Source organism: Phyllobates terribilis, unplaced genomic scaffold, assembly GCF_046119375.1.
Source record: "Phyllobates terribilis strain yellow unplaced genomic scaffold, ASM4611937v1 Scaffold_1__5_contigs__length_1240528914, whole genome shotgun sequence".
Taxonomy (NCBI): Eukaryota; Metazoa; Chordata; class Amphibia; order Anura; family Dendrobatidae; genus Phyllobates; species Phyllobates terribilis.
This window is the reverse complement of record NW_027362761.1, coordinates 157,424,940-157,440,503: the sequence shown is the minus strand read 5'-3', so window position 1 is coordinate 157,440,503 and position 15,564 is coordinate 157,424,940. Positions and strand designations below refer to the sequence as shown.

Here is a 15,564-nt window from a genome sequence, read left to right as displayed (position 1 = left end):
AAAACATGATCTTAAATTACTCTTTATTCATGTGTGGTCTCAAATTAACTTTCTATTCTGTATAACATCCACTATTATATGTATTCATTTTCAGTGGAAGGTGACCCTGAAATGTTGGTAGCAAAGAGGAGGAGGTATTAAAAATCCTCATTCTGGAGGCATTAGGAATGTTGCGTGCATATGTATTTGTTTTGAGGACTCTAGGATGTGTAGATCGACATTGGGTAGATGTATTTGAGTATTTTAGAGCTGCACTATTCTGTATATGTGCCCCTTCATTTCCAGCATAGAGCAGCAAAGCAAACAAATACCTCTGCAATCTGCCACAGATCCAGTGCTGATGCGCTTGTTGCCCTGCTGCCAGCATGTGACTAGTGTAGCCATTGATCTCAGCAGTCACATGCTGTACTTCTAGGAGGTAGAATGGCGTGGGAAAAAAAGAGGAGTAGCAGCAGCGCTACATGGAGTTTGTATATTTGGGTAAGGATAGAGGAAAAGGAAGCTGGAGTAATGGCAATAGTCACCTTAACCATTTGTGGAAGGATAAGCCCAACACTATTCAAGAGTGTATAGCAATGGATGGATGAATGAATACAGACTTTGCTCAGATCCTTCTGGATTTGGGGTTCCAGCCTTGCTGAAATACGAGGGTGTGGTAGCTGGTTCAGTTACTAAAAATTGAGATCCACATACAGAGGTGCTCTAAACATCCAGACATCATATTATTAATAAACTTAATGTAACATACCTGGCGGCGTCCTTGCATAGTGGTCCATCTCCCACTGTGCAAGAGCGCGCACTTGATCTCCAGTCCAGAATGTCTCTCTGGCTTCCTTCCATGCTGTCTGTTTGTGTCTGTTTCTGCTGCTTAAGGGCGGCGCCCGATCACTTCCTGCTTCTTGTAGCTGCTGCAGGCACACCCCTTGTGCGTCCTCAGCCTATTGCTGTCTGTCACCTGGTATTTAACCCAGCTGCTCCAATCAATCCCTGCCTGAGTATTGTGTTTCATTTAGTGTACTCTTGCACTCTGAATGTGCCAGGTCCCTTCTGTGTTCTCTTGTCTGCCTATCCTGGAGGCTGTATTTCCAGGCCTGTCTGAACACGCTCTTAGCCTGTTCCTCCCGCCTTCTAGGGGCCGATTACCTAGACCCGCTCCTGTATCTTGTCTGTCCTGTCTGAACACGCTCCTAGCCTGTTCCTCCCGCCTTCTAGGGGCTGCTACCTAGACCCGCTCCTGTATCTTGCTACTGTGTCTGTTCTTGTCTGTATTCTCTTCTAGCCTGTTTCCCGTGTTTCTCTTTGTCCGTACCTTTCCTTTTTCTGCAGAGTCTGAACTCGTACCTAACTCCTGCTCGTTGTCACTGTACTCCCGTTTGTGAGTTTGTGGTCCACTCGCTACTTCACTGCAAGTACCCTGTGGGTATCTGGTTCTGCCTTTCCCTTCCTGTCTGTTCTGTGTGAACAGAGCCCTGTCCCCCCTGCTCTGCCTTTGCTCACCGCTCCGGCGGTTCTAGCCTGCTCTGCCTTTGCTCACCGCTCCGGCGGTTCTAGCCTGCTCTGCCTTTGCTCACCGCTCCGGCGGTTCTAGCCTGCTCTGCCTTTGTTCACCGCTTCGGCGGTTCTAGCCTGCTCTGCCTTTGCTCACCGCTCCGGCGGTTCTAGCCTGCTCTGCCTTTGCTCACCGCTCCGGCGGTTCTAGCCTGCTCTGCCTTTGCTCACCGCTCCGGCGGTTCTAGCCTGCTCTGCCTTTGCTCACCGCTCCGGCGGTTCTAGCCTGCTCTGCCTTTGCTCACTGCTCCGGCAGTCTCGCTCTGCTCTGACTCCTTTGCTCACTGCTCCGGCAGTCTCGCTCTGCTCTGACTCCTTTGCTCACTGCTCCGGCAGTCTTGCTCTGCTCTGACTCCTTTGCTCACTGCTCCGGCAGTCTCGCTCTGCTCTGACTCCTTTGCTCACTGCTCCGGCAGTCTCGCTCTGCTCTGACTCCTTTGCTCACTGCTCCGGCAGTCTCGCTCTGCTCTGACTCCTTTGCTCACTGCTCCGGCAGTCTCGCTCTGCTCTGACTCCTTTGCTCACTGCTCCGGCAGTCTCGCTCTGCTCTGACTCCTTTGCTTACTGCTCCGGCAGTCTCGCTCTGCTCTGACTCCTTTGCTCACTGCTCCGGCAGTCTCGCTCTGCTCTGACTCCTTTGCTCACTGCTCCGGCAGTCTCGCTCTGCTCTGACTCCTTTGCTCACTGCTCCGGCAGTCTCGCTCTGCTCTGACTCCTTTGCTTACTGCTCCGGCAGTCTCGCTCTGCTCTGACTCCTTTGCTCACCGCTCCAGGCGGTCTCGTCCTGCCCTGCTCTCGCTCACCTCTCTGGGCGGCCTCACTCTGCTGTGTTTGTCCGCCACATCTGTGGTTCTGTTCCTGAGTCCCAGTGTGTACTGGGTCCTATCCCGCCTGTGTTCCTACCTGCTAGTGCCTCCCTGTCTGCACTCTAGCCGTGCTTGCCTGTACCCCCCTGCCTGCATACCCGCCTGCCTGCATACCAGTCGTGCCTGCCTATTCCCACCAGTCTGTGTGCCAGCCTAACCAGTCTGTTCCTGTATTCCCCTGTGTGGGTCAACAGCTGTGTCCGGGGTCTGTCCTGGAGTAGCACCTGGTCCCTCTGCTCGGTTCCTCCTTGGTGCACTGGCGTCGTATGCCGTCGTGCGACCCTGGTCGGATCGGGTGAATACCTAGTTACGCCCCTCCAGGCATTCACTCTCCGGCACGGTCCAGTGGAATCACACGCACACACCGCTCAGCCCGGGCGTGTGCATTACAGCATGCTCAGGCCATGGTTCCCATTGAGCCCCACGGCCTTCGCTCTCTGAGACGTTTTCCAGCGAATACATGCATTAAAAATAAATAATTTTTTTTTTCCTTAGCTGAGTTCCAGGCGAATTACGCACCCGTCCAGATGGATCTATCAGCTTTCGTTCCTGCGGATCCGCCACGTTACTATGGGGATCCAAGACAGAGTCGTGCATTTGTGGAGCAATGCATGCTACACTTCAAGTTCTACCCTCTATGTTTTCCCACAGATCGGGCTAAGGTGGGATTCATGATGTCTTACCTAGCGGGTGATGCCTTGAATTGGATCACCCCCCCTATGGGATGCACAGGATCCTATCGTCCTGGACATAATGGCCTTCCTGGTGGCCTTTCTAATGGTCTTCGATGATCCTAACCCGGAGGCTCCTGCTGAAGCTTCACTTCCCAATATCCCGGAGCAGCCCCGATGGGTAATGTGTGTGGGTAGCGCAATAGTCCTCCAGTCCAATGAGACTTCTGCCCACCCAGAATCCTCACAGGGTGACTACGCTCTCCGGAATACTTCTCCCAACCTCAAGAGGCAGTCCAGACGTGCTAGACGTAGAGGCAAGCCGTCACGCCAGGGTCTGTCCTCCCTGAGACCTCCTGACCCCAACCTTGAAGTCCCTACTGAAGCTTCATCTCCCTGTATCCCGGAGAAGCCCCAACGGGTAATGTACGTGGGTAGTGCACCAGTTCTCCTGCCCGAAGAGACTGCTGCCCACCCAGAATCCACACCGGAGGACCCCCTGTTGCCTCCTGAATCCCCCGGGATACCACTTGATGACAATTGGAGAGAGACTTCCCTATACTCTGCACCTGATACCTCGCCCGCTTCGTCCAGTGAGTCCGACCTAGTGTTCCCCGAAGCAGAGGTTACCCCCCGAATCTCTACACCGCTCCGATCAGGCGGAGGATCTCCAGTTGTCTCCTGAACCCTTCGGGGTGCTACCTGGTAGCGAATGGACAGAGACTTTCCTATACTCGGTACCTGATACCTCGGCTCCTTCATCCAGTGAGTCCGACCTAGTGTACTCCGAAGCAGAGGTTACCCATGAGTCTCTTCACCCCTCCGACCTGGCGGAGGACCTCCAGTTGTCTCCTGAGCCCTTCGGGGTGCTACCTGGTAGCGAAAGGACAGAGACTCTCCTATACTCTGTACCTGATACCTTGCTCGCTTCGTCCAGTGAGTTCAACCTAGTGTACTCCGAAGCAGAGGTTACCCATGAGTCTCTACACCCCTCCGACCAGGCGGAGGACCTCCAGTTGTCTCCAGAACCCTTCGGGGTGCCACCTGGTGGTGAATGGACAGAGACTCTCCTATACTCTGTACCTGATACCTCGCTCGCTTCGTCCAGTGAGTCCAACCTAGCTTACTCCGAAGCAGAGGTTACTCCCGAGTCTCTACACCCCTCCGACCAGGCGGAGGACCTCCAGCTGTCTCCAGAACCCTTCGGGGTGCCACCTGGTGGTGAATGGACAGAGACTTTCCTATACTCGGCACCCGATACCTCGCCTGCTTCGTCCAGTGAGTCCGACCTAGTGTACTCTGAAGCTGATGTTTTCCCCGAGCCTCTTCACTCTTCTGACTTGGCGGAGGACCTCCAGTTGTTTCCTGAATCCTCCGGGGTACCACCAGATAACAAAGAGACAGTGACTTTTCCTCACCCTGTACCTGATAACCCGTCTATTTCTTCCTGTGAGTTTGACAAGATGTACCTCGAAGCAGAGATTACCCCCAAGTCTCTGCTCCCCTCCAACCCGGTGGAGGACTTCCAGTTGTCTCCTGTACCCTCTGGGGTGCCACCTGAAAATATATGGAGAGAGACTTCCTTGTGTGCTGTTCCTGGTACTCCACCCATTTCGTCTGTTGCTGAGGATGGCTGGATAGGAGGTAGCATCCTAGCTACCCAGAGGAGACCAGTTTTTCCGGTCGACAGTGGAAGTGATCTCCTTGAAGTGAAGGATTGGCCCTCGAATTCCCTGCGGAACATTCTGGCAGCCCTGAAGAAGAGGGGGCGTAAGGGGGGGGGTACTGTAACATACCTGGCGGCGTCCTTGCATAGTGGTCCATCTCCCACTGTGCAAGAGCACGCACTTGATCTCCAGTCCAGAATGTCTCTCTGGCTTCCCTCCATGCTGTCTGCTTGCCTCTGTTTCTGCTGCTTAAGGGCGGCGACCGATCACTTCCTGCTTTTTGTACCTGCTGCAGGCACACCCCTTGTGCGTCCTCAGCCTATTGCTGTCTGTCACCTGGTATTTAACCCAGCTGCTCCAATCAATCCCTGCCTGAGCATTGTGTTTCATTTAGTGTGCTCTTGCACTCTGAATGTGCCAGGTCCCTTCTGTGTTCTCTTGTCTGCCTATCCTGGAGGCTGTATTTCCAGGCCTGTCTGAACACGCTCTTAGCCTGTTCCTCCCGCCTTCTAGGGGCCGATTACCTAGACCCGCTCCTGTATCTTGTCTGTCCTGTCTGAACACGCTCCTAGCCTGTTCCTCCCCCCTTCTAGGGGCTGCTACCTAGACCCGCTCCTGTATCTTGCTACTGTGTCTGTTCTTGTCTGTATTCTCTTCTAGCCTGTTTCCCGTGTTTCTCTTTGTCCGTACCTTTCCTTTTTCTGCAGAGTCTGAACTCGTACCTAACTCCTGCTCGTTGTCACTGTACTCCCGTTTGTGAGTTTGTGGTCCACTCGCTACTTCACTGCAAGTACCCTATGGGTATCTGGTTCTGCCTTTCCCTTCCTGTCTGTTCCGTGTGAACAGAGCCCTGTCCCCCCTGCTCTGCCTTTGCTCACCGCTCCGGCGGTTCTAGCCTGCTCTGCCTTTGGTCACCGCTCCGGCGGTTCTAGCCTGCTCTGCCTTTGCTCACCGCTCCAGCGGTTCTAGCCTGCTCTGCCTTTGCTCACCGCTCCGGCGGTTCTAGCCTGCTCTGCCTTTGGTCACCGCTCCGGCGGTTCTAGCCTGCTCTGCCTTTGCTCACCGCTCCGGCGGTTCTAGCCTGCTCTGCCTTTGCTCACCGCTCCGGCGGTTCTAGCCTGCTCTGCCTTTGCTCACCGCTCCGGCGGTTCTAGCCTGCTCTGCCTTTGCTCACCGCTCCGGCGGTTCTAGCCTGCTCTGCCTTTGCTCACTGCTCCGGCGGTTCTAGCCTGCTCTGCCTCCTTTGCTCACTGCTCCGGCGGTTCTAGCCTGCTCTGCCTCCTTTGCTCACTGCTCCAGCAGTCTTGCTCTGCTCTGACTCCTTTGCTCACTGCTCCGGCAGTCTCGCTCTGCTCTGACTCCTTTGCTCACTGCTCCGGCAGTCTCGCTCTGCTCTGACTCCTTTGCTCACTGCTCTGGCAGTCTCGCTCTGCTCTGACTCCTTTGCTCACCGCTCCAGGCGGCATTGTCCTGCTCTACTCTTGCTCACCGCTCCGGGTGGTCTCGTCCTGCCCTGCTCTCGCTCAGCTCTCTGGGCGGCCTCACTCTGCTGTGTCTGTCCGCCACATCTGTGGTTCTGTTCCTGAGTCCCAGTGTGTACTGGGTCCTATCCCGCCTGTGTTCCTACCTGCTAGTGCCTCCCTGTCTGCACTCTAGCCTTGCTTGCCTGTACCCCCCTGCCTGCATACCCGCCTGCCTGCATACCAGTCGTGCCTGCCTATTCCCACCAGTCTGTGTGCCAGCCTAACCAGTCTGTTCCTGTATTCTCCTGTGTGGGTCAACAGCTGTGTCCGGGGTCTGTCCTGGAGTAGCACCTGGTCCCTCTGCTCGGTTCCTCGTTGGTGCACTGGCATCGTATGCCGTCGTGCGACCCTGGTCGGATCGGGTGAATACCTAGTTACGCCCCTCCAGGCATTCACTCTCCGGCACGGTCCAGTGGAATCACACGCACACGCCGCTCAGCCCGGGCGTGTGCATTACACTTAACCTTATATGACGACTGGATGTGGAGCGCCTTTGTACTGTAGTTGGTGCTGTATTAGTGGCATCACAGGTCAGCGCTGAGCATTATACTGGTACGTAGGCACATGAGCATGGAGACTGAGTGGCTATAGCTGTCATGTGCTGTACTTAAAGGCATCATAGATCTTCACTGAACAGTGATGCAGTAATACGGCACATGACTTCTGATTGGCGGAAGCGGTTACAAGCTGTTAGCTTGTAAAGTAAACCCTATTTTGTAATATTTTGTGGCTTGTTTTTTATCCATTCCACATTTTTTTACCTAATTCAATCAGTTGTTTGACATTTGGTGTTCATGAGAATACTTTGATGAATCTAGTCGCTTGTGATTTGCTTTTGGTGAATTTAAATGCAGCCTGTCAGCCCTGATAGCATAAACTAAAAACATCACCTTGTGGGAGATTTAGCCCCTATAAAAATTGCATCTTGAGTGTTTAAATTGCTGCCTCTGTTCTGCAGAACTTGAAGTTTTCAAGAAATTTTCTAATAATGCTGAATGCACCCCTGGTGTGGCCAAGAGGCTCAGTGCACTGTTTTGCCCACTGGTTTTGTATGCCCTCGCCCCCTTCATTGGTGATTGACAGCACAGGCTTGCAGTGAGTGAGCACTATCTGGAGAGAAAGCTCAGGTAACCCATCACTCAATCACCAGCGATGGAAGACCAGTGGGTGGAACAGCGCCACTAAGCATCTGAATTAGAATATTTGATTAAGTTTCAGTTTTTGCAGAACAGATGTAGCAATTAGTACAGTAAAGTTGTGCAGTTTTATAGGAGCTACAGTATATTCCCTACAAGACCATACTGCAAGTTTTAGCTGACAGGTTCCATTTAAACCCTTTACAGCCTGTCCCGTATTTGTACGCAACAGGCTGTAACCCCCGGTTCAGTGAGTGCTCCGGCGCTGAGCCCGCACTGAATCGGGCACATGTCAGCTGATTATTACAGCTGACATGTGCCCGCAACAGCCGCAGGTGGAATTGCGATCCACCCGCGGCTGTTAACATATTAAATGCCGCTGTCAATCTCTGACAGCGGCATTTAACATCGCCGCGCCGGAAGCACGTCACTTACCCCGCCCATCGGTGACCCCGTCACATGATCGCGGGTCACCGATGCATGGGCATGACAACCCTGGGTCTGCAGCAGACTGCAGTGGTTGTCATGAGCTGATTTCTATGAGCGCCACCTAGTGGTCGGCGCTCATAGCACAGGACCATTTCTGCTACATAGAGGTGATCTGCTGATCACCTCTATGTAGCAGAGGCGATCAGACAAGCACTGCTTCTAGTCTCCTATGGAGTCTATAGAAGCGAGCAAAAAGTGAAAAAAAAAAATGTTTTTAAAACTAAAAAAAATTAAAATATAAGTTTAAATCACCCCCCTTTTGCCCCATTCAAAATAAAATAATTAAAAAAAAAACACATACACATATTTGTTATCGCCGCGTTCAGAATCGCCCGATCTATCAATATAAAAAAAGAATTAATCCGATCAGTAAACGGCGTAATGAGAAAAAATTCTAAACGCCAGAATTACGTTTTTTGGTTGCAATAATGGGCGATCAAAACATCGGATCTACCCCAAAATGTTATCAATAAAAACCTCAGCTCTGCGTGCAAAAAATAAGCCCTCACCTGGCCCAACATCCCGAAAAATGTAGACGCTACGGGTCTTGGAAAATGGCGACTTTTTTTTTAAGCAAATTTTGGAATTTTTTTCACCACTTAAATAAAAAAGAACCTATACATGTTTGGTGTCTACAAACTCGTAATGACCTGGAGACTAATAATGGCAGGTCAGTTTTAGCATTCAGTGAACGTGGTAAAAAAAAACAAAAAAAAAAAACCTGTGGTATTGCACTTTTTTTGCAATTTCACTGCACTTGGAATTTTTTTCCCGTTTTTCCGTACACTATATGGTAAAACTAGTAATGGCGTTGAAAAGTACAACTCGTCCCGCAAAAAATAAGCCCTCACACAGCCATATTGACCAAAAAATAAAAACGCTATGGCTCTGGGAACAACGGGAGCAAAAAACGAAAATGCAAAAACTGAAAATCCCAGGGTTGTGAAGGGGTTAAAATGGAACTCTACTTTCACTAAACTTTGCATAAATCAATAGTACACGCAATTAAAAGAAAATTTGTAATGCATCTTATCTGAGAAACCAGCTTCCTTCCTTAATTATCAGGTACTTTTTCTGCTTCCCCCTGCCTCCTAAACTTGTCATCCACAGTGAAATAGTAGCTCAAGCCTGTCTTGTTTAGAGGATACAGACTGCAGGTGTCATGTGACACATCTCATTGTACTCTATCAAGATGAGGAGGAGGAGTGAGGAGCAAGGAAGGGAACAAGGGGAGGGAGACAGAAAAACATCATCCTAGAACTCTGTAACAAGTGTTTTTGCCTTACATCAGAGATTGATTCAGATCAAGAAGCTCAGCTCTGCTGTATAATGTCCTCCATGTTTCTACAGCTTGTCTGTATGAGCTAAAAAGTGAATAAAGAGCAGGCCTTCCCAACACTGTGCTGTCTTTGGGAGAAATCACTGCAGCTTATCTCCTCACCAGCCTCCAGTGGATTGGAAATCATAGATGGCACATTCAAAGGGGAAAACCAGTGAGAATGCAGGATAAAAGTCACATGATGGCCAGAAATGGTGTTATTCCTCATGTATACATACAGGCTACCTTATTCTGAAAAGTTACTTTAAAGCAGTTACCCTTTAAGAAAATATTAGAGAAACTAATACTCTCATGAATCTAGTCAGTCAAACAAAGAAATTTGCTCATCTTTATTACACACCCATCATTGAGCAATATGCAAGAAAGAAAATAATTTTATAATGCAAAATGTACAATTAAAATGAATTTGTGATCCTGGATGTCATACTGATCTGTGTCAGAGTTGTAATAAAAATGTCTGAAAAGAAGAGTCTGTAATTCTGCCTGGAGGCATCCATGGATGTAATTAAACGGAAGGTGGAAAACTTTTTGACGATGGAATTCATTTGAATGTTGGAGAGCTAGAGCTAAACAGATAAAAGTTCTTACTATAAGGTAGAGCTTTGTGATTTCTGGCAGATCCATTAATAATAACCTCCCTGCACCAGCGGTAATATTGGAAAGTGTATTACAACACAATTTAATCATTACATAAAATAATTTTAAAGGCTGAATTAGGGGATAGAATACAACTTACTGTTCTACTTTCACACCCTGTCTCGATTCTAACTCTTCGTAAGGATTTGCAGAGTTTACTGAGTGGGAGCTATGCTGGTCACCTCGTTCAGAAATTGCTCTCTTTGGTACCTTTTAGTTTGTTGCTTCTTTATGAGTCTTTCTGTCTTAAGTTTTGTCTTAAGCATATGAAATGCATGTTCAATAGGGTTGAGATCTTGTGATTGTCTCAGCAATTGCAGAATATTCCACTTCTTTGCCTTAAAAAACGTATGGGTTGCTCTCGCAGTTTTGGCCATTGTCCATCTGTACTGTGAAGCGCCATCCAATCAACCTTGCTGCATTTGGTTGAATCTGAACAGAAAGTATAGTCCTGTACACTTCAGAATTCATCCTGCTGCTTCAGTCTTCAGTCACATAATCAATAAACCCTAGTAATCCAGTGGCATTGGAAGCCATGCATGCCCATGCCATCACACTGCCTCCACTATGTTTTACAGAGGATGTTGTGTACTTTGGATCATGAGCCGTTTCAAGCCTTCTCCATACTTTGTTTCCATCATTTTGATACAGGTTGATATTAGTTTTGTCTGTCCAACAAATGCTTTTCCAGAACTGGACTGGCTTCTTTAGATGTTTTTTGGCAAGTCTAATCTGGCCTTTCTATTTTTAAGGTGTATTAATGGTTTTAACCTTCTGGTGAATCCTCTGTATTTGCTCTGATGAAGTCTTCTCTTTATGGTAGACTTGGATACTGAAACACCTACTTCCTGGAGAGTGGTCTTCACTTGGGTGGATCTTGTGAAGGGTTTTTCTTCACCATGGAGGGTATTCTGTGATCATCCACCACTGTTGTCTTCTGTGGACGTCCAGACCTTTTTGAGTTAATCAGTGAGCTCTTTTTTTTTTTTTCTACAGAATGTACCAAACTGTTGATTTGGCCACTCCTAACATTTCTGCTATCTCTTTGATGGATTTCTTCTTTTTTTTAGCCTAATGATGGTCTGTTTATCTTCCAATGAGAGCTCCTTTTGACCACATGTGAGTTCACAGCAACCGTTTCCAAATGCCACACCTGGAATCAGCTCAAAACCTTTTACCTACTTAATTGATGATGGATTAACCAGGGAATAGCCAATGCAGCCCATTAAGAGCTTTTGCGATTATTATTCTATTACGTTTTGTCCATTTGAAAAGAGGCCACTACATATTAAAGAGGAACCAGGAAGATCCAGCTGAACAAATCTTCTAAAATCCATATTTTATTGGGTCGTGCAAAAAATATTAAAAGTCCACCTTGGAGAGGAACAGCAAACGCGTTTCGAACTATAAGTTCTTAATCATTGCATAGCCATGGCTATGCAATGATTAAGAACTTATAGTTCGAAACGCGTTTGCTGTTCCTCTCCAAGGTGGACTTTTAATATTTTTTGCACGACCCAATAAAATATGGATTTTAGAAGATTTGTTCAGCTGGATCTTCCTGGTTCCTCATTGTTCGTCTGGTAGCACTCCTGGCTCCGTGCTGTTGATCTTCTAGGTGGGTGAGCTGATTTTTCCCTTTCTTTTTCCACTACATATTAAAGAACTGTAATTCCTAAAGCCTTACGCCAGTAAGGATGTGAATACCCTCGAAATTAAAGCGGAGTCTCTGCACTTTATCTTTAATATATTTTGATAATCAGCTAAAATGCCAAAACTTCGGTCACTGTCCAAATATTTATGCACCTAACTGTACATTACCCGAGGCTATAGTTTATTGCACCATTTGCAACATATTGCAGCTAATTTCTTTGTACTTCGTTCTAATTGACGATCTCTGTGAGGTAGATATAAAAGCTAAGCTGATGCATCATTACAAAAATTTGTTTTTGCCCCCTCCATTTACCATACCTTAACCCCTTCACGACCTTGGAAGTATCCATATGTCCAGGTTAGTAGAAACTTACCGAGCTTGGACGTATGGATACGTCCAGGCGATTTTGCGCTCACAGGAGCTGTGCGTGCGTGATCGCAGCTGGGTGTTCAGCTGATAGGACAGCTGACACCGGCACTCACTGCCAGGAGCAGAGCATTTACATGGCAGTCAGAAGGAAGGGGCCCTCTCTGCCCTCCGATTGGCACCCCGCTACGTCATTTTGAGGGGACAATGGTTGCCATGGTGACACAACGTTGTGAAGACAACATCTGGATCACCAGAGCTAGTAAGCTTGTTACCCCATTCTCAGAGCATGGCGTATCAAGCTTGTATGTCAGTGCAGCACTGACAGTTTCTAAATCATGGCAATGCTAGTGCATTCCTATGCTTTATAAGCGATCAGAGTGGAAAAAGTGAAAGTCCCATCGAGGGTCTAAGTAAAAAAAAGTAAAAATCACGAAATTATATATGTTATATTTTGGTGGTAAATATGTAATTATTTTTTCTTCACTGGTTCACGGACCCATGATGTGTGGCTCATGGCTGTCTTACAGCTTGGTTAATTAGCACCAGGTGTATCAAACAGCTATTAAGAGTAGATCTCTAGATGATGACTTTTGTGTGTAGCCCTGCACAGAAGAGCAGATCTGAATGGGTGTAAGATAGGAAACCCTGGAGCTTGGCATATTGCCTTGGTGTGATTTCAGTGGAAAAGCTTTGGCTGTCATTATACCGGTAATGGGGGGCCTCTGGGTTTCACTACTATGAGTTGGGCAGGAGCTGGATGTGGCTCGTGACTTTCTTTCATAGCTGGATGTGGCTCTCAAGGTCAGAAAGGTTGGGGACCTCTAGTCTAATTCATGACGAGCTATGACATACCTTATGTCAGAAATGTTACTGCGGTGCCTAACTGTGGTAAGATCTGTGGCGATGCACACGGACCCCCCACACCACTTTTTAGATGTTACTGATTCATTAAGAGGCATGTGCCTCCTAATGAATCAGGAGCAGCAGACTCCAACATGCCATTTTACTCCATTTGTAAACAATTGGTGTGACTGTGGCATTGTGTTCAAACTCTTTAGATTTAGTTTTATAGTCTTTCTCGGCTTGATGAACAAGAACAACTAATCTTCTGAGGTCCTCAGAAATCTCCTTTGTTCCTGCCATGATGAACTTCCAGAAACATGTGTTCTTAATATCAGACTTTGATAGATTACAGTCTTTAACCCTTTCAGGCATGGCCATTTTCCTGTTTTTGTATTTTCACCTCCTTCTGCCAAGAGCCATAACTTTTTTATTTTTCCGTCAATATAGCTGTATGAGGGCTTGTTTTTTTGCAAGATGACTTGTACTTTTGAATGACCTCATTCATTCTATCACATAGTGTACTGGAAAAAAATTCCAAGTGTGATGAAAGTGCACTATATGGTAAAACTGACCTGCCAATATGATTCTCCAGGTCAGACTCCATACCAGTACGCAGATACCAAACATGTATAGATTTTTTTTTATTATTATTATTGAAGTAAGGAAATTTGTTTAAGAAAAACATTTCTTTTGTCACCATTGTTTTTGAAATCCGTAACATTTTAATTTTTCAGGATCTAGATTGTGTGAAGGCGCAAAAAATAAGCCATCACACAGCCTCATATCCTGAAAAATGAAGACATTATGGGCAACAAAAGCAAAATATTTTTCTCTTTATTTAGGACTTTTGTGAAAATCTGATTTTGTTTTGGATCAAATTTAAGCAGAAATATGGAAAATTCTGAAGGATTCCCAAATTTTTAAGCACCCCTGTCAAACTATAACGCTTTTAAAATATGTTACATTTTCAGGTCAGTGAAGCAGGAGTCCATCGTCCTCACGTTGGTGGAATTCATGGGCGCAGCAATGATGGTTCATACTCTCTGGTATTAGCTGGTGGATTTGAAGATGAAGTGGTATGTTTTTTTGCATTTATGGATTATTAATTTCCACGTTCTTATCAGCAGAATATTGAATTATTTCTTCTTTTTTTTTTTTTTTTTTTTTAGGACCGAGGAGATGAGTTCACTTACACCGGAAGTGGTGGCCGTGATCTTTCCGGCAACAAAAGAATTGGGGAGCACTCTTTTGATCAAACGCTAACTCATATGAACAGGTTAGAGACATTCAGGAGCTTATAGTTGTGTTATTTATTTCAATTTCTCCAATTCTATCTCTGTCACTATATCTAATACACCTTTGTAAACTTTGATTTTAATTGTATGTTTTTTTTTCCTAATTTTAGTTTAGGGTTTGTTTTCACACGTGTCACTTTATGGCTACTGTGTTTTCTAAATGATATGGATGAAAAGTGTAGGACTATGTCTGTTCCTCCTCTGTAAATCTCTATTAATTCACACCCAAACGAGTGAATGTTGAAACTGGCCATATAACTGTCGGCCGAATTTTCGTTTGGCAGGCCGACGTCTTTCCTAATTTTCTCATACACGTGAGAGTTTGGTTTGAGCACGAAGAGAGGAGAAAGCCACTGCCAAACACCTCTTCTGACTGCTTATGTCCCCTGAAAATAAAATGATCTGCAATAGAAAATCATTGCCGCACATCACATCATCCATCAGGATAGTCAGGAGGTGATTTACTCTTCAGAGAGATGTCTGGTCCCGCTGAATTCTTTCAGCTAATGTGCATGTGGGCCTTTGCAACATAGTAATGACAGACTGTCTTGTATAAAATAGCTAGTTCCTTTAAAGCTCATAATCGTGGACCCTGTGGCCTTGATAGAGAATAATGTTTCATTGTTTTGTTCAACATCAATCAGGGTATGTTAACACGTATGTTCACACGTTGCGTTGTTGCCATAAAAAAACACAGCGTTTTAATGTACCGGCAAAGTGTGAAATCTCATGCACAATCTGCTTTTTTTAAGCAGTTTCAAATCTCCAGCATGTCAATTCTCTTAGTGTTTCTGCAGCGCTTTGCACCCATTCAAGTTAATGGGGGGAAAAATCGCATCAAGAACGCACACAAAAATGCAGAGTTTTTTCTGCCAACACTCCACTGTTTGTAGCAGATTTTTCTGCTGAAAGTGTGCATGTACCCTTATTCACCTGGGTTGACCTAATTTACTTTACATTCTATTACTTTGGGTTTATCTTTGTTTCCTTATATGCTGTAATGAGAGGTGTTCCTTTTTTTTCTGTGTGTACTTTTTGTTTGCTGTGCAATAGTTTCACTTTACACAATTCAGAGAGGAATTAAAATGAGAAACATGCTGTAAAATTGAGGTAAGTTCACAGTGGATGATGGCACTGGGTGTCTGTTTTGGCAGGGGTGCACCACTAATTTTGGTTGGTTGGCAATATTATAGATTTTACTTCCATTACGGGCAACAGAGAGAAATATTATAATGCTAGAGCACACACTTCTATAAATACTCCTTCAGCAGGAAATAGGCTATGGCAGCACATATAAATGTAATCCGTTTTTCCTAAAGTATTGCATCTGAATGCAAATAAGTGAATTGTACATTGATTCCCTGTGTCACTGCATTGTGTTATCTTACGTGGTACAAGGTATAACAGCAAATAGGCTTTCCACACTTTTTATGTTGTAGTTTGACAGTTTTCTCCCCATAAAAGAGGACCTTTCACCAGTTTTAGCTTGTTAAACTGGCAACATAATAGTATATTGCCTGCAGAGTTG

At 46.4% G+C, this 15,564-nt stretch overlaps 1 protein-coding gene across 1 annotated transcript in view; it reads left to right on the top strand.

The window, feature by feature from the left end:
- The window catches only part of UHRF2 (ubiquitin like with PHD and ring finger domains 2), a 112,813-nt gene that overhangs the window by 79,116 nt on the left and 18,133 nt on the right, over positions 1-15,564 (top strand). Inside the window, exons 9-10 of the mRNA XM_073668882.1 lie at positions 13,713-13,817; positions 13,911-14,017. Of these exons, the coding sequence (XP_073524983.1) occupies positions 13,713-13,817; positions 13,911-14,017 (212 nt within the window). The remainder of the gene's footprint in view (positions 1-13,712; positions 13,818-13,910; positions 14,018-15,564) is intronic.